At 44.4% G+C, this 22,647-nt stretch overlaps 1 protein-coding gene across 1 annotated transcript in view; it reads left to right on the top strand.

The window, feature by feature from the left end:
• The first annotated feature begins 14,779 nt into the window (after positions 1-14,779).
• Positions 14,780-22,647, top strand: part of LOC143274848 (uncharacterized) — a 32,205-nt gene continuing 24,337 nt past the window's right edge. The window contains exon 1 of the mRNA XM_076578803.1: positions 14,780-14,893. Coding sequence (XP_076434918.1) covers positions 14,860-14,893 — 34 coding nt within the window. The 5' untranslated portion in view covers positions 14,780-14,859. The remainder of the gene's footprint in view (positions 14,894-22,647) is intronic.

The raw sequence follows: 22,647 nt of genomic DNA, 5'->3' as shown, positions 1-22,647 counted from the left end.
TGAATAATTGCGATAAAAGCACCGGATTTTTAAAAAAAATCTTTTTATTCGATCAACAAACAGAAAACTGATTAGCTTTATCCTCACAGTGTACAAATCTGTAGGATTACAGAAAAACAAAATGTAATAAAAGTAAAACTATGAGAAAAAACAAAATAAAACCAAAACAAAGCAACAACAACCAAAACAAAAACAAAGCAACAACCACCAAAACAAAAACTAAGAGTAAGAATTTTTTTTATCCGCGTAAAGCAGAACGGAAGAACATGTGTTCCATCTCCGAACCTAACACCTGAGATATGATCGTAGGGACTGACGTGTTTTTCGGATACAACGATTTTTTCGTTTCACGCTTCGTCTGTCACACGAACTGGCAATACATCATTTCGTGATATAACTTTACAAGACAGCATAAGCCAGAATCAAGGTAATTATAAGGGGTGATTTTTTTTGTGTGTGTGTTTTTGTTTGTTTGTTTGTTTGCTTGCTTTTTACTGCCCCATCATCTGCACCGCTTCAGTGGCATTACTCCCACGCCGCTCATTCAGATTGCCCCATACACGGCCACACCCGGGTTCGTCCGTCACAGTTCCAGCGTCGGCAGTCCACAGTGAACCATCGATGTTAGGTCGCCAGGAGGCCACACACCAGAGGAGACCCTGCACTGCTGCTGAGTAACTTCGGTGGTGTTCAGTTGTGTCTGTTCTGATTTAACGAACTTGGGACACCACCTACTAAGCCCCCTACTAACGACAATAATGGCTTAGTCACAGAGCCAGACTGAGTGAGCGTCCATCCCAGAGTGGAGACCGCCACCACGTTCCTCAAACAACAGCCCCCCATGAATCTGCCGACACTGAAGACATTGACAGGGCTCACCCCAAGCACAGACGTGAAGGGGAATCGAAACTGAGTTCACCACGAGAGCAGGGCATGAAAGGCCACAGACTTTGAGACTGTTTTGTCTATATTGATGATGATGGAGGAGGAGGATGACGATGACGATGTTGTTGTAGAGGTCCATTTTGGTTTGGAACTGCGTGACAAGGCTATACTCTACGTTTCCTGTCATAATGATATCCCGGCGTTAACCAGGCCCGGGAGATACAGACACTTGCAGTGTTGCTCAGGTAATTAGAGCAACACACCCAAAGACGCATCCTTGAAGTGGATGACACTCGACTGTGTGATCCCAGTCTCTCCATTTAAGCCCACAGCACTCTCAACTCTGGGTAGAAGTCGGCCACGGGCCGAAAACCCCACCTCCGCTGGGATTCGAACCCGCGTCCTCCAAGTTGTCAGTCCGCGACGCTAACCACTTCGCCACGACGGCCGGTAAGGGGTGATTTTCTACTTTGAACTTTGCTGTTTGCAATTTTTGATGCAAAAAGTATTCAACTAAAATCAGTCTTATCAAACAACATGAGCTGACTTGTTTCGAAATCTTACGCCTGCATCCGAATATTAGCGCATCTCACCATGTGTCCGAAACAGTGATTGTGTCTAAACTTAATCGGATGAGAGAAAAATGCATAAACAAATCATAACAACGTCGAAATTAGCATAAACAGTTTATTTTCAAACAATACATCAACCAATGGGGCGAATGAACATATCGGAGATTTCCGTGTATCAGATATGTACATTTCACATGCTGTTGGAAAAAACACATTCTCTCAATCTGTGTTCAAACACACACGATTGAAAGGAGTTCGTCAAACCGATTTACGCTCACCCGCAATAAATCCGCATGACTTTTTTAAAAAAACAGTTCTAATTTTGCTTGCATGTATATTTTTTATTGGGACGTTTACATGCACAGAAGTAACACAGAAAGCGGAAGTGAAAATTAATATGCGACGTCGATTGCTTTTAAGTAGTTGAATAGACAATTTTTTACCCCAAACCGAATATATCCTGTCGAAGATAGATGAGTTGACCACCTGCTGCAAGTAAAGAACATGTAGTGTAATCATGAATGTGCTTGCCTTTGAATGAATGAAAAACATGTCAAGTGGAACGGGTTGTGTATGTCTGTCACGCGGGTTTTTTGTGTAATATTTCAAACTTAATATACCATTTTTATTGATGATCAATGTTTTATTATAACAACAAATAAATATATATCAGGTCTGTATGTACTGGATTTTAATAAAATTTGTATTTATTTGTTTCTGACCACGTCAAGTTCAGTCACATAGCCATGTCACAAAACGGCGCCGAAATTTTGGATATTTTTTTAAATAATTTTCAACACATTTAAGACACAAGGACAAAGCAGATTCTCACAAAATTGTTGCAGACATTTCTCTATTTGAATAATCATTATAAACACATGTAAACACATAAGACTTAGAACCCGATTTCCAACAATGTTCTGGAGACTGACCCATTTTCATCTTCCAGGCAGTCTTTGCTCTTCATGACTGTCTGATGCACTTCATTTTGCCACCTTCACACTCCAGCCAGATGCATTTTCTTTCCCACGGTAAACTGACGTGTCTACTGCGCCAGGGTTCGTGAGTCACATTTGCAAATACCGGTTCATTTCCAAAGAAAAATGTATTTCATACCGTTCTTTTCACATGAAGACAAGATGCTGGTCGATTTTGCCATCATCTGCCTTCCATGCTTTCTGAATTAATTTTCTTGACAGTGCTCTGACAATGTTCATTGAAACAAACCTGGTTAACATATATCTAGATATCTATATACTTCTCGCTAATAAGCAAAGCATGAAGTATTTCCAAGTTGTGCATTGCGTAAAATGTCAACAAAATTGTACTTGCGAACAAAATGATCCCGTGCTGCCTTTGTAAATTCACCTTTACAGTCAGTACAGTACTGTTTTCATTCTTTATAAAATGTCATGACTGGTAAGAAACTGGAAAACATTCATAAAAACGAATTTGTGTCTTGTGTCGATTTAGTATAAAATACATGAAATTGAAAATATTTGTTTCCTTTTGACACCAAAGAGTTCTCTTATTTTGTGTGCGGTATCTGTCATCTGCCGGGGTGTCCTACTAACGGAGGTATGGGATAGCATCAGCGCGGCAGCAGTCAGTCACATGTACTGTACCGCGCTGTATGCTTTCCTCTGGCGACCCCTTATACCGTGCTTGCGTAACCCTGGCTTGCTCTTGCCTTGCCACTCTTTGTAAGGCGTTCTCTCATGGCCAGATGTGTGAAAAATAATTATTAAAAATCAAAATCTAATCATGTTCCCGCCCACCTATAGAGGTCAACTTAAGTCTTTATATCAGTATAATTCATTCTATTTTATCGTGAAAAGAGCGGTTTTGCTGCACACGTTTTGACCATTTTTGTAACCGCCCTGGACCAGTTGTTTCCTCATGAATTCATAAATCTGTGTCCATTTCCCTCTGTTCAGGTTCTGAAACAAGAAGAGGTCTAAATAAAATATGGGAAGCATAAAATGACATTCATTTATTCATTTATTATCATACATTTTAGACTTGGACAGATAACACACTCTCACAAGTATGTTCTTCACCACCACCCTAACTCAAACACGCATACACACACGAACCTTTTGTCTTAATTTGGCCTCACATACGCGCCACAACCAAACTCCAGCACCAAACACACAAACACATACTAAATGACTAACACTCACACGCGCACACATATCACTTATAGCCACTCTAATTATGCATACATACATACATACATATATATATATATATATATATACATACATGTGTGTGTATGTCACTGTGTGTGTGTGTGTGTGTGTGTGTGTGTGTGTGTGTGTGTGTGTGTGTGTGTGTGAGCAGTTAGCTTTATCTATTAGTATATTGTATGGATGTTTTAGGTCATTACAAGTGTTATTACTGTCAGAATACAAGTGGGTTACTTTCTTTGTAATGGCAGATTAGTTTTACTTTTCAGTTGACAGTGTGATACAATTACAGGGTAATTTCTTTGTACTGAACTTTCTTTCCACAAGCCCCGAATATTTTCAGTAGACTGATAGTGTGATACAATTATAGTTACATTAATACCAGTAATATACTATACTTTCCCAACGTGGCTAGCTTAGGCTCGTAAAAGAACCGTTCCCACTGGCAAAAATATATTTTTTAATAATGGGATGGATGGATGGAGTCTCCCGTCGGTCCGACGGATGAGTAGGCAGGCAGGTCTATCTGTCGGTGTGCGTCCTCATATGGGAGAAGAGGCCGATTCTGGATGCGCAGCACTTCCCACAGGTGTTGCAAGGGAAAACGTCTCCAGAAGTTGAGCCCTGCTTCCTTCGCTCACGCTTCTCCTTAATGGCCAGAGTTCTCTTGTTTTCAAACGTCACAGCATCCTCCAGCGAGAGCGGTCCAGGGTATCAGTTTCCCAGGAAGCGATGTCTATGTCACAGGCTTTGAGGTTTGTCTTCAAGTTGTCCTTGAAGCGCTTGCAGGGTCTTCCAAGTTCACGGTGGCCTTCCTTCAGCTGGCCATACAAAAGCATCTTCGGGATCCTGCTGTCTGTCATGCGGACAACGTGTCCTGTCCAGGGTAGTTGGCACTGGATCAGCAGGCTTTCGATGCTGGGTAGGATGCTCCTCTCTAGGACGTGGAGGTTGGAGACCCTGTCTTGCCACTTTATGCCGAGGATCTTTCGTAGGCATCTTTGGTGAAACTGCTCAAGTTGTTGAATGTGACGGCGATAAGTCGTCCATGTTTCACAGCAGTACAACAAGGTGGTCAGCACAACAGCTCTGTAGGTTTTGATTTTGGTGCTGAGCCTGATGTCTTTGTTGTTCCACAGCCTGTTGTTGAGTCTGCCAAAGGCGGAGCTGGCCTTGGCGATGCGCAGCGTCACTTCTGCATCAAGGGCTCAGTTGCTGCATAGGGTGCTGCCCAGGAAGCAAAACATGTCGACTGACTTGATCTCTGTGTCATCGGTCTTGATTGCAGTTGTGGGGGAGGCACTGGCGTTCTGTAAGCTAGCTGGTTGGTACATGGATTCGGTCTTGCTGAGGCTGATGGTGAGTCCAAAGCGCATGCAGGAGGTTGAGAACCTGTCCATGATGAACTGCATGTCCTCATGGGTGTGTGCAGCAAGAGCGCAGTCATCAGCGAAGAGGAACTCTCTCAACAGTGCCTCAAACACCCTGGACCTGGCATGGGGTCGCCGCAGGTTGAAAAATTTGCCATCTGTGCGAAACTGAATGTAGATGCCCCGGTCACAGTCTTGGAAGGCGTCAAACAGCATGGCAGAGAAGAGAATGGAGAACAGTGTGGGTGCCAGGACGCAGCCCTGCTTCACTCCATTTACCACAGGGAACGGATCTGACATGTCAGTATTTTCCTGTACTCTCGCCTGCATGTCATCGTGGAAAGACGCAATCAGCTGGATTAGGCTGTATGGGCAGCCGAACTTTAGGAGGATCTTCCACAGATTAAAAAAAAAAAAAATCTCTCTCATAACTGACTTGTATCACTTACCACTGCTGCTGACAGGAGGAAACACCAGAACAGTGCTCCTCTGGCAGGCGGATCTTGTCCTGCTCACTCATGTTTTTAGGGTCTGATGTCTTTTGGGTATCATTCTGATGACTGTGGAAACACAAACATTAAGGCTAAAAATGTCTTCATTGGTGCAAAATGTGGAAAGACATATTCTAGCTTTCTCATGTAAAATTATCCAGAGGCATAATAGTTTACTGCATATTGGCTTTTTAGTTCCTCCCATTATGACCAAATGTTACAAAATCAGCATTTGTAAAATATATCCATATATATGTATATACAGTGCATTTGTTCTGCGGAAGAAACCTATCGGTTCAACGGAGAGGAAGGCGGTTACAGCAACGCACTGTGGAGTGCAGAGAGCAAGATGAGACACCGAAAGGATATCTTGGTCATCCACTGCATCCGTGCTCATCCTCCAGTCGTCTCGACTTAGTCTTGCCACTGGAAATTGGTGGACCCGGACGAGAGAGTGAGGTCGACGTTGCGCAACTCCTCTTCACTTTAAACAAACTCATCGCGCAAGTCATCAGTCATCACCCCCAAGTCCTGTGGCGACAGGTGAGCGACGAAACGACAGGTGTGGGTACACTGGCAGTCGCAGCCGCAGACCTGCACGCAGGCGGCTCAGGCCATAGGGTCGTTCTTCGTCGACAGGAGCAGCGATGGAGCTCGGCAGCCGTCTGAGCGTCTGAGCAGCCCTCTTTAGGAATGCACTGCTCACCTCCCTGGCATGAGGAAGGGGCTAGAAAAGGTGCCCTAAAAATTGCCTGCTCCATATCACCCTGGCCAGCATACCGCGGCTGGCGGGGACCCTACATCAGCGGTCGAAACAAAAAGAAAGAAAAGAAAAAAAAACAAGGATCGTTCCTCTCACCATTGGTGCTTGGAACATAAGGACTCTCCTGGACAGAGATAACGCGGACAGACCCCAAAGGAGAACGGCACTAGTTGCATCCGAACTCGCCAGATACAACATTGACATCGCAGCCTTGAGTGAGACTCGGCTTGCAGGCGAAGGCGAGCTCTGTGAACAGGGATCTGGTTACACCTTCTTCTGGAGTGGACGAGGAAGCGAAGAGCGACGTGAGGCTGGCGTTGGTTTTGCAGTAAAAACAGCACTTGTCAGCAAGCTAGCTGGAATCCCAAAGGGAGTCAACGATAGGCTTATGACCATGAAACTCCCACTGGCATCTGGCCAGAAGCACCTCACCATTGTCAGTGCCTACGCCCCAACCATGACCAACCCGGATGAAGTGAAGGCGAAGTTCTACGAGGACCTTCACTCTGTCATTGCTGCTATCCCGAAAGCAGAAAAACTCATCATTCTTGGGGACTTTAATGCTAGAGTTGGCTCTGACTACATCTCCTGGGATGGAGTGATTGGAAAGCACGGTGTGGACCACTGCAACCGAAATGGTTTGGTTTTGCTTCAGACTTGTGCAGAGCACGAGCTGCTGATAACCAACACAGTTTTCTGCCTCCCTACCCGTAACAGGACGTCATGGATGCACCCTTGCTCAAAGCATTGGCATCTCATCGATTACGTTATCGTCAGGGAAAGGGATAGGCAAGATGTACGTGTAACAAAGACCATGTGCGGCGCCGATTGTTGGACAGACCGTCGCCTTGTAGTCTCGAAGCTGAATATTCGAATCCAGCCCAAGAAACACCCCCAAGGCCAGAAGGCTCCAAAACGGCTCAACATCGGTAAGCTGAATAACATCACCATCAAACAGTCCTTTGTGGAGCTGCTGGAAGATCGTCTGGAATCCGCCTCTCTGGACAACCAGAATGTGGAGTCTGACTGGAGGACCCTGCGTGAGCTGATCTATAGTACAGCTTCAGAGACCCTGGGACCCATGACCAGAAAGCACAAAGACTGGTTTGATGAAATCAAGCAGCTTCTGGATGAGAAACGCCATCTGCATCAAGCCTACCTGAGCAACCCAAAGTCCACATCAAAAAAGGATGCGTACGATGCCATCCGCAGGACTGTTCAGCAAAAGTTACGCCAGATGCAGGATAAGTGGCTGAGTGACAAAGCTGATGAGATCCAGGGATATGCTGACAGGCACGATATGAAGAGGTTCTATGATGCCTTAAAAGAAGTCTACGGCCCCACATCCTCAGGATCATCCCCCCTCCTCAGTGCAGATGGGAATACCTTGATCACCGAGAAGGAGAAAATTCTCGAACGCTGGGCTGAGCACTTCAACAGTGTCTTAAATCGCCCTTCCTCCATAAATGATGAAGCCATAGACCGTCTCCCACAAGTCCCCATCAACGAAGCACTGGACGATCCGCCAACACTTCTTAAGACACAGAAAGCAATCCGTCTGCTATCCAGTGGCAAAGCACCTGGCTCAGACTCCATACCAGCAGAGGTCTACAAGGATGGAGGCACTGTGCTGACTGAGAAGCTCCATCAGCTGTACTCACTCATGTGGAAAGAAGAGACAATCCCCCAGGATTTCAAAGATGCATCTATCATTCACTTGTACAAGCGAAAGGGGAACCGGCAAGCCTGTGATAACCATCGGGGCATTTCCTTGCTCTCCATCGCAGGCAAGATACTTGTCAGGATCCTACTAAACCGCCTCACAGCACACCTTGACCAAGGTCATTTGCCTGAGAGCCAATGTGGATTCCTGAAAGAGCGCGGAACCACCGACATGGTGTTTGCTGCAAGACAGCTGCAAGAGAAATGTCAGGAGCAAAATGCTGATCTGTTCTCCACCTATGTCGACCTCACTAAGGCCTTCGACACCGTGAGTAGAGAGGGACTGTGGAAGATCATGGCCAAGTACGGATGCCCTCGGAAATTTATTTCCTTGGTCAGCCAATTCCATGAAGGCATGCAGGTTCGAGTCCAGGACAATGGCGAACATCTGCTCCTTTTCCAATCACAAATGGTGTCAAGCAAGGCTGCGTCCTGGCTCCAACGCTGTTCAGCCTCATGTTCTCTGCAATGCTTACTGATGCCTTCAGAGATGGCGATGTTGGAATTGGCCTAAAGTACCGAACAGATGGCAAGTTGTTTAACCTCAGAAGGCTTCAAGCAAAAACGAAGGTCATGACAGACATCATCAGAGACTTTTTGTTTGCTGATGATTGTGCCCTCAACGCTGGATCTGAAGCTGACATGCAACTCAGCGTCGACAAGTTTGCCACTGTCAGCAGGAACTTCGGCCTTACCATCAGCACGAGGAAAACTGAAGTTCTCCATCAACCAGCCCCAGGGAAACCCTACATTGAGCCCAACATCACAGTCAACGGTCAGAGACTCAGTGCGGTGGAGCGGTTCACATACCTTGGCAGCACACTGTCACGAAATGCGACCATCGACGATGAAGTGAACGTCAGGATTGCAAGAGCAAGCGCAACGTTTGGCAGACTCAGTGCAAATGTCTGGAACAGAAGAGGCATTAGTCTTCAGACTACAGAGCAGTAGTTCTCCCCACACTACTGTACGCCTGCGAAACTTGGACAGTGTACCAACGACATGCCAAGAAGCTGAACCACTTCCACACAACATGCCCCAGGAAGCTACTGAACATCAAGTGGCAAGACAAGACCCCAGACACAGAGGTGCTCGCAAAAGCCACCCTTCCCAGCATCTTCACCATCCTGATGCAGTCCCAGCTTCGCTGGGCTGGACACGTGGCGCGCATGCCAGACCATAGGCTGCCCAAAAGGCTCTTCTATGGCGAGCTGCAACAAGGGAAGAGATCGCACGGAGGTCAGAAGAAGCGCTTCAGAGATACTCTGAAAGTCTCTCTTAAAGCGTTTGATATCAACCCTGACTCCTGGGAGGAATCTGCAGTGGACCGTGACAAATGGCGCGCTGCTGTGCACAAAGGCGCCAAGTTGTGCGAGGCAAACAGGACTGCTGCAGCTGTTCAGAAGAGGCAGGCCAGAAAGTCACGGGCAAACAAGCTCCCTGACAATGATATGCCTATCTTTGTCTGCCCCAACTGTCAGCTAACATTTCGTGCGCAGATTGGACTATTCAGCCATCTGCGCATTCACAGATAGATTCATGAGCATCCCCCCCACCACCCTCCCCCCATCCCCCAGCTGGATGACAACGATGGTCATCATCGATCTCGATGGACACACCACCAACCAACAGCATTTGTTCTGCACTGGATGAATGAACATATATATATACATATAATACATGTTGATGGTCGTGTGTGTGTGTGTGTGTGTGTGTGTGTGTGTGTGTGTGTGTGTGTGTGTGTGTGTGTGTGTGTGTGTGTGTGTGTGTGTGTGTGTGTGTATGAATCATAAACAATTTTTTTTTCAAAAGTATCAGCATCAAAACAGTTCACTTACAAAAGATTCAAAACTCATGATTGGTTCATTCATTGTTGAAACAAATGTACAGATATTAACTTTTTAACATGTGCAAACATCATTTCATGAACTGATTTTGAAATGTCAATAAGAAGCTAAAGCTAAGTACTTATATATGAAGTTATGGGTAAGTTAAGAAAATATGTACATTGAAATAATGAAAATCATACACACAGACACAGACTGACTGACAGACACACACACACACATCATTCTGATCCCATCTCATCCATGCCATCCACTCTACCCCCTACACCAAGTCTCAGAACCCTCTCTTTTCTACCTATCATGTGCCTCCACTCTCCCCTCCACCACCACCCTCTCATTTCACAGCTTCCATCACAACATTTTAAACAAGAGAGGCAAGGCCTTCAAGACTCACTTGTGATAAATTAAGTCCCCTAGCATTAATTACAGAGTAATTTCCCTTTTTTTACTAACTGCACCAAAACGTTTGCAAAATGAATTAAAAAAATTCCATGCTTAGCAAAAGAAGTTCCTGATTGAACAAAAAATGATAATAATGACTCCTCCCAGAGGTGCAATATTGTTTTAAACATGATGACTGGAAAGAACTGAACTTTTCCTATTTTTATGCCAAATTTGGTGTCAACTGACAAGGTATTTGCAGAGAAAATGTCAATGTTAAAGTTTACCACGGACACACAGACACACGGACACACACACACACACACACACACACAGAGACAACCGAACACCGGGTTAAAACATAGACTCACTTTGTTTACACAAGTGAGTAAAAAAAAAAAGGGATCATCGTCATATCACGTAAGTACTCCCAAATTCCATTCCACCCACTCTCACTTTTATGTTTGCTGGGTGTTGTTTCCTGATGAATTCGTAAGTCTGTGTCCATTTCCCTCTGTTCAGGTTCTGAAACCAAAAGCATAGAGGTCTGAATGAAATATAGCAAGCATAAATGGATATTTACTTATCCATTCATTATCACATATTTTAGACTTGGACAGATAACACATTCTCACAAGTGTGTTCTTCACCACCACCCTATCTAATCCATCTAACTCAAACACACACACACACACACACACACACACACACACACACCTTTTGTCTTAATTTGGCCAAAGGTGCACGCCAACACCAAACGCAGAAACACATACTAAGTGACTAACACCACTGCCCTATCTAATCCATCTTACTCACACCCACACACACACACACACCCACACACATCTTTGCATTCACACACACACACACACACACGCACGCATGCACGCACACACACACTCACACACACATACACACCTTTTGTCTTAATTTGGCCTCATATTCACGTCAAACCAAGACCAAACGCACAAACACAGACTAAGTGACCAACACACATAACCATTATATATATATATATATATATATATATATATATATATATATATATATATATATATATATATATATATATATATATATAAAAGCAGTTAGGTTTCTGTTAGTATGTTGCAAATGTATGGACGTTAATAATCCGTTCACTGGTGTCATTACTGTCAGATTATAAGTGTGTTAGTTTCTTTTATACTAGTTGATTATTTTCAGTTTTCAGTTGACAGTGTGATATAATTACAGGTAATTTCTTTGTACTACACTTTCTTTCCGCGGGCCCTGAGTATTTTCAGTCGACTGACATTGGGATACAATTACACCAATACTAATAGTATACAGTAGTTTTCCTACTTAGGCATGTAAAAGAATCCATAGCAAGAAAAAGTCCCCTCTGACAAATTCCTACCAGAAAAATATATCTCTCATAATTGACGTATAATAATAATAATAATAATAATAATAATAATGGTGCTTATATAGCGCTGAATCTTGTGCATAGACAAATCTAAGCGCTTTCGCACCAGTCATTCTCACGCACGCATAACTCTAAAACTGGAGAAACTAAAGACAAGGAAGAGGCAGGGAAGGGAGGCTATTTTGGGAAGAGGTGGGTTTTAAGGCCAGACTTGAAAGAGCGGAGAGTGGAGACTTGACGAAGCGAAAGAGGAAGTTCATTCCAATTGCAAGGTCCAGAGACAGAGAAAGAACGGTGGCCAACAGTCGAGAGTTTGAATCTGGGTATGCGTTAAGTGGAGTGGATCCGAAGCTGATCGTAGTGAGCGAGATGGAGTGTAGAGGTGAAGGCAGCCACTTACCACTGCTGCTGACTGGAGGAAACAGCAGAAGAGTGCTCAACCCACTGGCATGTTGATCTGTGTCCTGCTCCTTCCCATTTTCATGGTCTGATGTCTTCTGGGTATCATACTGAGGACTGTGCAGCTGAAACAGAAACATAAAAGGCCAACATTTTCTTCACTGGTGCAAAAATGTGGAAAGATATATTTCAGCTTTCCTTCCTGTAAAATGATCCAAAGGGATATCAGTTTACTGAATATTGACTTTTTTTTTTAGTTTTTAGTTCCTCCCGTTATTACCTAATTTTACACCATCAGTACTTACTAAATATAATTATATATGCATGCACAGTACAGTAGTATATGGCTTTGGCTGAATGACCATATATATATATATATATATATATATATATATATATATATATATATATCTGAATCCTAAACAAATCTTTCAAAAGTATCAGCAGCAGAATTTCTAGTGCCGTGTGCACTAACTGTTCAGTTACATAAGATTCAAGACTCAAGACTGATTCATAGTTGACACACATGTACAGATTATCACTTTTCAAAATGTGCGAACATTATTTCATTAACTGCATAAAACAAAATGTAATTGATAAGTTGATGCTAAGTTACAGGTAAGTTAAGAAAGTATGTACATTGAAATATAATCATACACAGACAGACAGACAAACACAGAGAGACAGACAGACACACACACACACACACACACACGCACACACACATTATTCTCATCCCATCTCATCCATACCATCCACCGCCCCCCCATCCCCAACACCACTGTCAGAAACCTCTCTCCCTTCTGACTCAGCCTCCTAAGTGTCATATGATATATACTTCTCTGTTCAATCCTCAAAGATTCAGGCATCACACTTAATCCCTGACTACTTTCCCCAAAAGCACATTCGCTATATTAAAATTTTGGTCACTCTCACAGACTTTGCATAAACGAAACTGGTTGAGGTACAGTCATTAAAATGTGAACTTGTAAGCTTGTCTCTCTCTCTATATTTTTTTTTTCTCAAGGCCTGACTAAGCGCGTTCGGTTACGCTGCTGGTCAGGCATCTGCTTGGCAGATGTGGTGTAGCGTATATGGATTTGTCCGAACGCAGTGACGCCTCCTTGAGCTACTGAAACTGAAAACTGAAACTGAACTTCCTGGTACTGGCTCTAAATCAGTATCATTGCTGAAGTCATTTAGTCACTGCTCAAGTGTTTCTGGATGTTTGCTCTGGCTATTTTTTTCCCCTTTTTCCAGTGGTACAGATTTTCTAACTCATTTTCACCCATTGCAAAAACAAGCTGTGGCCAGATTGGGCAATGGAAGGGGGGGGGGGGGTTGGAATTACGTAATGACCAGGAGAGGTTGGATCGGGAGCTGGGAAGGGGAGGTAGGGGGCAGGCTCTGTGTGTGTGTGTGTGTGTGTGTGTGTGTGTGTGTGTGTGTGTGTGTGTGTGTGTGTGTGTGTGTGTGTGTGTGTGTGTGTGTGTGTGTGTGTGTGTGTGTGTGTGAGGGGCAGTAAGAGGAAGGTCTGCTGTTTAGTCATGGGATCATTTGAACGGAATGGTGTGACAACAGAAGTGAGTGAGTGACTCTGTGTGTGTGTGTGTGTGTGTGTGTGTGTGTGTGTGTGTGCAAGGTGGGGAGAGTGGCGGAGGTGGACGAGGGGGGGGGGGGGAGTAAGAGCACACCCAAGTAAGTGAAGGACAATTTAAAAGCCTACATACGTGTAAGAACACTATTTAATTATCTTTTCTTTTTTTTTTGGGGGGGGGGGGGGGGGGGGGGGGGGGGGGGGGGGGGGGGGGGGGATTGAAATGGCACATTCACATCCATGCACACATAACCCTGGAGTGTCTGATATCGAAAACACTGTTTAAATAAACCCCACGATATGAAAATTAAGAAACTCTCCTTGCTCAGCTGAAAACCACTGGTTTCACAAGGGCCAGTGTGTTGCGTAAGTGGCCACCTATCTCTTGTCAAGTGGGAAACAGGTCGGACTGGGGTGGGTAGCCCACCCAGGAAGGGTTGTATCCCCTGTCCCCAAGTAACTTGGGCAAAACCAAGTGGGTTCGGGTCGGACTCAGGTGGGCAGCCCAGCACGGAAGGGTTGCATCCCCTGTCCCCAAGTAACTTGGGCAAACCCATGTGGGTCCCAGCTTCTAGATGGGCTTGATGTTGTCTGGGGATTGGCAATGGGATGGTTTCCAAAGGACAGCTATCCCCCTAAGACTGCAGCACTAAGAGCCAGTGCAATCTTGACTCCTAGTTTGAGAGTCATTGTTCTTTACAAAAGGCTAAGCTATAAATGAATTCCCATCGCAGTGGAAAAAAAGAACAACAACTGGTTGTTCGTACAGCTCTCACTTTGCTGTTGGCCCAAGTGTAAGCTTGACTCAATCCATCAGTCTTCAGTTTCACGTCTTTCCACTTCCACTCAGAGATAAATAAACGAGCACTTTCCATCAGCTGAACGCAGCCGCCCGCTGCACTGGGCCGACCACTCGCACACAACCTCGCGTCCACCACGGAAGAGTAGTGTTGGTGTTGTGGGTGTGATGCGCGAGAGTTCTCTGTCCCCCCCCCCCCCCCACCCCCAACTCCCCCCGCGACCCCCCACCAGCCCGCACCCCCCACCCCCGCCTCCAAAGCCCCTCCACCCCCACCCCCACCCCGCTCTGTGTGTGTGTGTGTGTGTGTGTGTGAAGTGGTATTACCTTCCATTTCAGGGACTGCGAGAACACAGAAATCAACACAGAAGGAAGAAGAGACTTGCTTCACTGCGTGTTTATCTGTTCTGTTGTCCATTGTCATTTTCTTGTAGTTGGAATGGCGTTCAAAGGAAAATTCTGTTTAAAGAAAGGTGAGGGTTTGAGGATTATTTTTTTTGTGTGTGTGTGTAAGATGTATATGAGAATTATGATCCTGTATGTGGTGCCTGTGTGTGTGTGTGTTTTCTTCAGTTTAACGTCTATTCACTATAAGTGTTTTTAGACGGAAAGGGGTAAAGTAGTGTATAAAGGAATGGGAATGCATGTGAATATTAGTGTAAAAAAAAAGAAAAAAAAGTTCATGTGTGTGTGTGTGTGTGTGTGTGTGTGTGTGTGTGTGTGTGTTCTCTCTCTCTCTCTCTCTCTCTCTCTCTCTCTCTGTGTGTGTGTGTGTGTGTGTGTGTGTGTGTGTGTGTGTGTTCTTTATTTCTTTTCTTTTTGACTCGGGAGTCTTTATTCGTTCCGTCAGTCAGTAGGAATCACTCTGTGCTTGTGTCTGTCTATCCATCTGTCTGTCTGTGTGTCCGTATCCCTGTGTGTGTGTGTGTGTGTGTGTGTGTGTGTGTGTTCCCCCCCCCCCTCTCTCTCTCTCTGGCAGGTTAATTAAAACGAACGTTCCATTTTCAAGAACATCAAACGAACTACACTCGTTTACTGTCATAATTATTCGTTCTGCTCTGAGTAGAGTGGATGTGATGACAGGAACTGACGGCTGGCTATTTGATTTACTTTCCTAGTCTCCACTGCCATTGAAAACAGCAGAACATATTATTATGTGTCATTCCCACGTTCACTTTGCCCAGTGTCTCACGAAGAGATGCATGCAGTGAAACGTGTCAGGTGCAAGCATTTCATGCCAACAGCCTGTCATGTGTACAGAATAAATTATATTGCAGACTGCGGAGAAGATTTTCGTTTTTTCTTTCGCTTGTCTAAAGGGGACAAGGAAGGCGCGTTAGGCCAAGCTTTCTGGCTGTGTCATGCATTCTCTCACTTTACGAGAAAGTGTGAAATTGCGACAGGGCGTGGCCGTCGTTCTCGCTTTCTCTCACGCTTTCTCTCCATGGCGATGCGTGAGAAGGCGTGGGAAGTCCCTCTTATTAAAAACAAAAACACAATACAAAACAAAACAAAACAAACACACACACACACACACACACACACACACACACACACACACGCACACGCACACACACACACACAAACAAACACAAACCCACAAACAAACACAAACACACACATACAACCATCGAGGTTGGTTTCTTGTCTTTTCCTCACACAATATCTTAGAGAGAAAAAAATGAGAGAGAGAGACAAAGGCAGACAGAGACAGACAGAGAGACAGAGAAAGAGAGACATAGACAGAGACAGAGACACAGAGAGACAGAGACAGAGCTCAGAGACAGAGAGAGGACGACGACAACGACTATTATGACAATGATGATGGTACTAGCGAAGAAGTCCGTGGCGGTGATAACATTGAAACTGTCAACTGTTTATCACACTTCACATGAAACGGATCGCTGCAATACAAAGACCTCAAGTTCAACATCGGAATTAACAACAAAGAATAAAATCATGGCAACGCGAAAAACTCAAACATAAATCATTATTATTCCCAGAATCCATCCCAATATTGCCGGACGGGTGCTAGGGATAGCATCGAAATGAATAACGTTGTTTTTTTTAAAATTATTTCATTATTATTTAAAAAAAAATTTTTGTACATAAATGTGACTGAAAAAGATTTTTTAATACAATGCTATGCCCTCGCGTAGAGAGCATGAAAACTGAACCATTTTAAGTCTTGATCTTGTTGTTGTATTTGTTGTTGTGATGCAACCTTTTCTGACACATACATTTTGATTGTTCCTTCGTTTCACGCTTATTCATATGCTCATCTATTTGTGTCAGCAGCCAATAGCCATGGAACGTCTCAGTGAAATCAGCTTCTGAATTTCAGAGAAAACACCCACAACAGGAAAATATGATTTAACAAGACAGAGTCAACGAACGAAAAACCAGCCAACCATCCAACCAAGCAAACAGAGAGACAGAAACAAACATGAAAACGAACACACACACACACACACACGCACGCACGCACGCACACACGCACGCACGCACGCACGCACACACACACACACGCATGTCTTGCAACAAAAAAAAAAGAATATGGGCAAAAAAAGTTTGATAAAGAAGGTTTGTCTGCTGAACTCAGTCAAGAATGAAACTTCACACACACACACACACACACACACACACACACACACACACACACACACACACGGGTCTTGAATTTGCCTAAGAATATAAACAAACAAAAAGTGAAAGTAGGTTGTCTGCTGAATTCAGTCAAGAATGAAACTGCATTCACACACACACACACACACACACACACACACACACACACACACACACACACACACACACACACACACACACACACACACACACACATACACACGTGTCCTGCAACAAAAAAATCTTGAATTTGCCTGAGAACATAAACAACAACAACACACACACACACACACAAAAAAGAAAAAAAAGAAAAGAAAAGAAAGGTTGAAGTAGGTCAATCAAGAATGAAACTTAGGGAATCTACAGATTTGTAACTTCTGACGCTACTTGCTTTGTGAGATGTTTGTGGGGAGGGGGGATGGTCATAGGAGTGGGGTAGCGAGCGATTGGCCGGGTAGGAGGAAATGGGGTGAGATAGGAGAGAGAGAGAGAGAGAGAGAGAGAGTGTGTGTGTGTGTGTGTGTGTCTGTGTGTGTGCGCGCGCGCGCGCGGTGAGTGTGCACATGTCGAGGATCACTGTCTCGGTCCGACCACCGAACCTGTCGGCGCAGGCTGCAGTCCTCTTGTCCCACGTGTCGACAGTCCGACGTGTCGAAGATGACCATGGCTTCAAGAGTCAGATGGAAGATCGGTAGCTGTGGGTCTGGAGGTGACTGGTGAAGCCAATCCGGGCCCTGAAATCTCGCCCACATATGGGACACAAGTGAGTGGGTGCTGTCGTGCTCGAGCCTTGAGCACAGCACGCTTTCCTTGCGCTTCGATGATGCGCCTGGCTTGAGCTGCACGGGCTTCTGTGGTGATTATGCTGTGCCAAGCTGGACGGTCCAGGGCAAGTGTCTCCCACGTGTTGATGTCGACGCCCAGGTCTTTGAGGGACGCTTTGAGGCAGTCTCTGTAGCGGTTTTTTTTCCCCCCTTCCAACTGAGCGCTTGCCCTGACAGTTTTCCGTACAGCAGTTGCTTAGGCAGTCGGCTGTCTGGCATTCTGACCACATGTCCAGCCCACCTGGCTTGGGCTTTCTGCAGGAGGGTGCAGACACTGCAGAGGCCAGCGCGTTCCTGGACTTCTGTGTCGGGGACTTTGTCCTGCCACCTGATGTGGAGGAGTCTGTGGAGACAGTTCAGGAGGAAGCGATTGAGCTGTTTGGGGTGTCTGCTGTAGACAGTCCAGGTCTCGCTGGTGTAGAAGAGGGTGGTCAGGACCACTGCACAGTAGACCTTCAGCTTGGTGGTAGAGCTGAGTCGCCTCCGCTCCCAGACGTTCCCACGGAGTCTCTCAAAGGCGGCGCTGGCTTTGGCAATTCTGTTGTTTACCTTAGCGTCTATGTTCACACGCATGCGTACGCGATGCGCGCACACACACAGCCCCCACCCTTCCACACACACACACACACACACACACACACACACACTCCACACACATACACACACGTAGGTCCTTCACATGCCATGCCACGCCTTCTCACATCATACTTACTTTCAGACAACATCAAAGAGGTTAACAGTGACCTAGTTGACATGCAGTGCAAGGGAGCATGTCTATATTCCCCCAGCCAGGTGTAAGTTCTCCCAAGTCCATAATCCCCTAGGTCTAAGTTCCCCCAGGTCTATGTTCCCACCGTTGACCATTATTGACCACTATTCAAGAGTGCTCAGACTGTATTATGTTGTCGCATCTGTGCATTATGTCTTTGAAGGTGTTTGACCGCTGCATGACAACTACTGACCACTATCAGAGTTCAGCTTGCATCACTTCGTATGCATTATTGGAACGTTTTTTTGCAGGATTTCACCATACTGCTGGCCATTACTGACCGTTACTTTCCACTGCTGATCACTACGTAAAAATATTCAGATTGCGTTGTTTTGTCACATTTGTGCATCATCATGACGTCCCGGTTTTTTGTTTTCATTAACTGCAAAGTGACCACCACTGACCATTGTCCACCACTGACCACTGCTGACCGCTGCTGATCACTGACAATCACTACCCAGTGACCACCACTTACCACTAATGACCACCACTGACCACTACAGACCACTGACTACTACTGCCCACTGACTACTACTGACCGCCACTGACCGTTACCCACTGCTGCCCACCACTGACCACTGACTACTGCTGATCACTGCTGGCTACCATATACTGACCACTAACTATTATTGACCACTGACCACTGATGACCACTGTCTGATGCTGACCACCACTGACCACTGCTGAGCAACACTGACCACTACTGACCACCTCTGACCACTAGCACTACTGATCACTTAAACAGCTAACCATTGATTGACCAGAACCGAACACTGATTACTACATACTGACCACCGATTACTACTGACCGCCACTAACCACTACTGATCACTCACCACCACTGACCACTAGCACTACTGATAACTGACCACTAGCATTACTGATCACTGACCACCACTGACCACTAGCACTACTGATAACTGACCACTAGCACTACTGATCACTGACCACCACTGACCACTAGCACTACTGATCACTGACCACCACTGACCACTAGCACTACTGATCACTGACCACTAACACTACTACTGATCACTGACTACCACTGACCACTAGCACTACTGATCACTGACCACCACTAACCACTACTGATCACTGACCACCACTGACCACTAGCACTACTTATCACTTACAACTATCGTCCACTGACCAACCAGAACCGGCCACTGACCACTATATACTGACCACTGATTACTATTTACCACTGACCACTACTGACCACTGACCACTTATGACAACTGACCACCGCTACCCAGCACTGACCACTGTTGACCACTACTGACCACTGACATCTGCTAACCACTGACACTGCTGACCACTACTAACCACCGCAGTCCACCACTGGTTACTGCTGACCGCTGACTGCCACTGACTACTGGGCCAGTAGGAAAAAGTCTTCACCAGTAGGTTGTACGTCTACCGAATTTAGCGGTATTTCCGGATCATTAACGGTTTATTTCGTTGAGGTACATTCCGGATTCCGAAAACACGATAATACCCCTTCCTAGTTTACGGAACGTAGGCCATGTCTGGTAAGAAGAATGGACGTATGTGTGCATGCATGGATGTACGTAGGGGGTGGGTGGGGGATACACGTCTGTGGGTATGTGTGTGTGTGTGTGTGTGTGTGTGTGTGTGTTAAAACATGTTTTGAGAGACGCTCAGCTGCCAATACAGAGAGTCCGTGAGGGTGTGGGTTCGAATCCCGCTCTCGCCCTTTCTCCTAAGTTTGACTGGAAAATCAAACTGAGCGTCTAGTCTTTCGGATGAGACGATAAACCGAGGTCCCGTGTGCAGCACGCACTTGGCGCACTGAAAAAGAACCCATGGCAACGAGAGTGTTGTCCTCTGGCGAAATTACGTAAAATGAAATCCACTTTCATAGGTACACAAATATGTAAGCATGCACTCGAGGCCTGACTAAGCGCGTTGGGTTATGCTGCTGGTCAGGCATCTGCTCAACAGATGTGGTGTAGCGTGTATGGATTTGTCCGAACGCAGTGACGCCTCCTTGAGAAAGTGAAACTGAAACTGAAACTTTGAGAGATTGGTGTTAGTGATATTTGGTAAATTGATTTGTTAAATATGTTGCTTTTAAAAATTATATTCATATCATTATTTTTTTTCAAATTTGATTTTCTTTGTGTTGCATAGTTAATATTGATCCAAATGATTGCTAAAATGTCAGTACAACAAAAAGTTAATCAGACAATAAATGGCTTCAGTCAGTGCATGCATTTTACTTATATATATGCGATTTATTTGCTGGATGTAATCCATGTCAGCGTTCAGTGGGTTATGGATGTACAAGGACATACCTAGCATGCACACCCTCGAGAACAGAGTATGGCTGTTTATATGGCGGGGTAAATAAACAAAACACTCATACACATAAAAAAAAAAGTTACATGTCTGTGTGAGTGCGTGTGTGTGTGTGTGTGTGTGTGTGTGTGTGTGTGTGTGTGTGTGTGTCTATGTCTGTGTCTGTGTCTGTGTGTCTGTGTGTGCGTGACCTAAATCCGATTAAACGTCACAGGGAATGAATTATGACCACTCAATGGCAGCTGTGAGTCAGCTCGATTCAGATGCACAGCTTGTTGTGTAAATAACCCTGTAAAGTGCTTGGAGGTTTTTTTTTGGTTTTTTTGTTTGGTTGTTTTTTTTGCATGTTCCCGGACTTTCTTGGGTCGACCACCGTTTTATTTTGTATATGAATTCATTATAACAATTCAGAGTAGATGGAAAAGAAAGGGAAAAAAAACAAAGTAAGAAAAAAAAAGAATACAGTGTACATTAACAATAACATCGTCATCATAAGTCATTATACTTATAATATATTGTTCTATCAATTTGGTCAAGGGGGACACATTTTCATCATGTGTAACAGTGCAGTTTTATAACATATAATAGACATTATATCTAGCATCGGCATAGAGTTATGGACACTTTGGTTAGCTAACGTAATGTGGAAAGAACACAACCCACACATGGGATATCTTATATATGAACACATTTCCTCTAGTTTTCTGTACGTGATTATATAAAACACCCATTACACAGTCATGTTAAACATTATTACTGCAGACACATAAGTGCACATGAATACACACATGCATATATTATTTACATACTCGCATACTTACACATTCACGTACATCTGTTCAAGTTTTAAATATATATATATATATATATATATATATATATATATATATATATATATATATATCATTGAGCCTTCATTATTATTGTGCATTTTGATCTTTTCATAATATTTTGTTATGGGTTACTGTTTTCAAGAAGTTTTATATATGAACACCATTATCTAGAGTTTGGTCTCTGAGCCTAGATAGGCGCTTAGCAAATACCCATGTCATCTTATTCAAGCAAACGATTTGGAAGCAACAGAAAACATTATTTGGATCGCTCTATCACAAAACAGGAAGTGATGTTTGCAATATAAACAAAAAGCTGCACAATGGTAAAGCAGCCAGGTCAGATGCATTGGCAGTGGAATATCTGTTCTAAACATTAAGTCGATAACGCAGTTGAATTTATCGTGAAATTAAACTTAAGAAAGCCATCTATTTTTATTTTTATTCATTTTTCAGTTCAAACATAACAAAATAAGACGCACGTAACGAAATCCAAACAACAGAACCAAAATCCTGAACTCTTCGGAATAAACCTTGAAGGTGAAGAAGCAGAAAACCTCCAAATGAATATTGAACAACAGAACAACTTTGGGCAAAGGGAGAATGTCGATCAAGTGGCAGGGGTACTCAGAATGGTAGGAAAGCAATGTAACGTGTTCGTTCGTTCGTTCTTTAATTTAACGTCTTTTCACTATAAGTGATATTAGACGAGGGAAGAAAAAAAATCGAGTGGGAGGAGGGGGAGGGGGGGGGGAATTACTGTGTACGCATACGAGTAAGTGAAAGTGTGTGTGTGTGTGTGTGTGTGTGTGTGTGTGTGTGTGTGTGTGTGTGTGTGTGTGTGTGTGTGTGTGTGT

Source organism: Babylonia areolata, chromosome 29 (assembly GCF_041734735.1).
Source record: "Babylonia areolata isolate BAREFJ2019XMU chromosome 29, ASM4173473v1, whole genome shotgun sequence".
Classification (NCBI taxonomy): Eukaryota; Metazoa; Mollusca; class Gastropoda; order Neogastropoda; family Buccinidae; genus Babylonia; species Babylonia areolata.
Note: the sequence above shows the minus strand (reverse complement) of the source record. Positions and strands in the feature narration are given on the sequence as shown.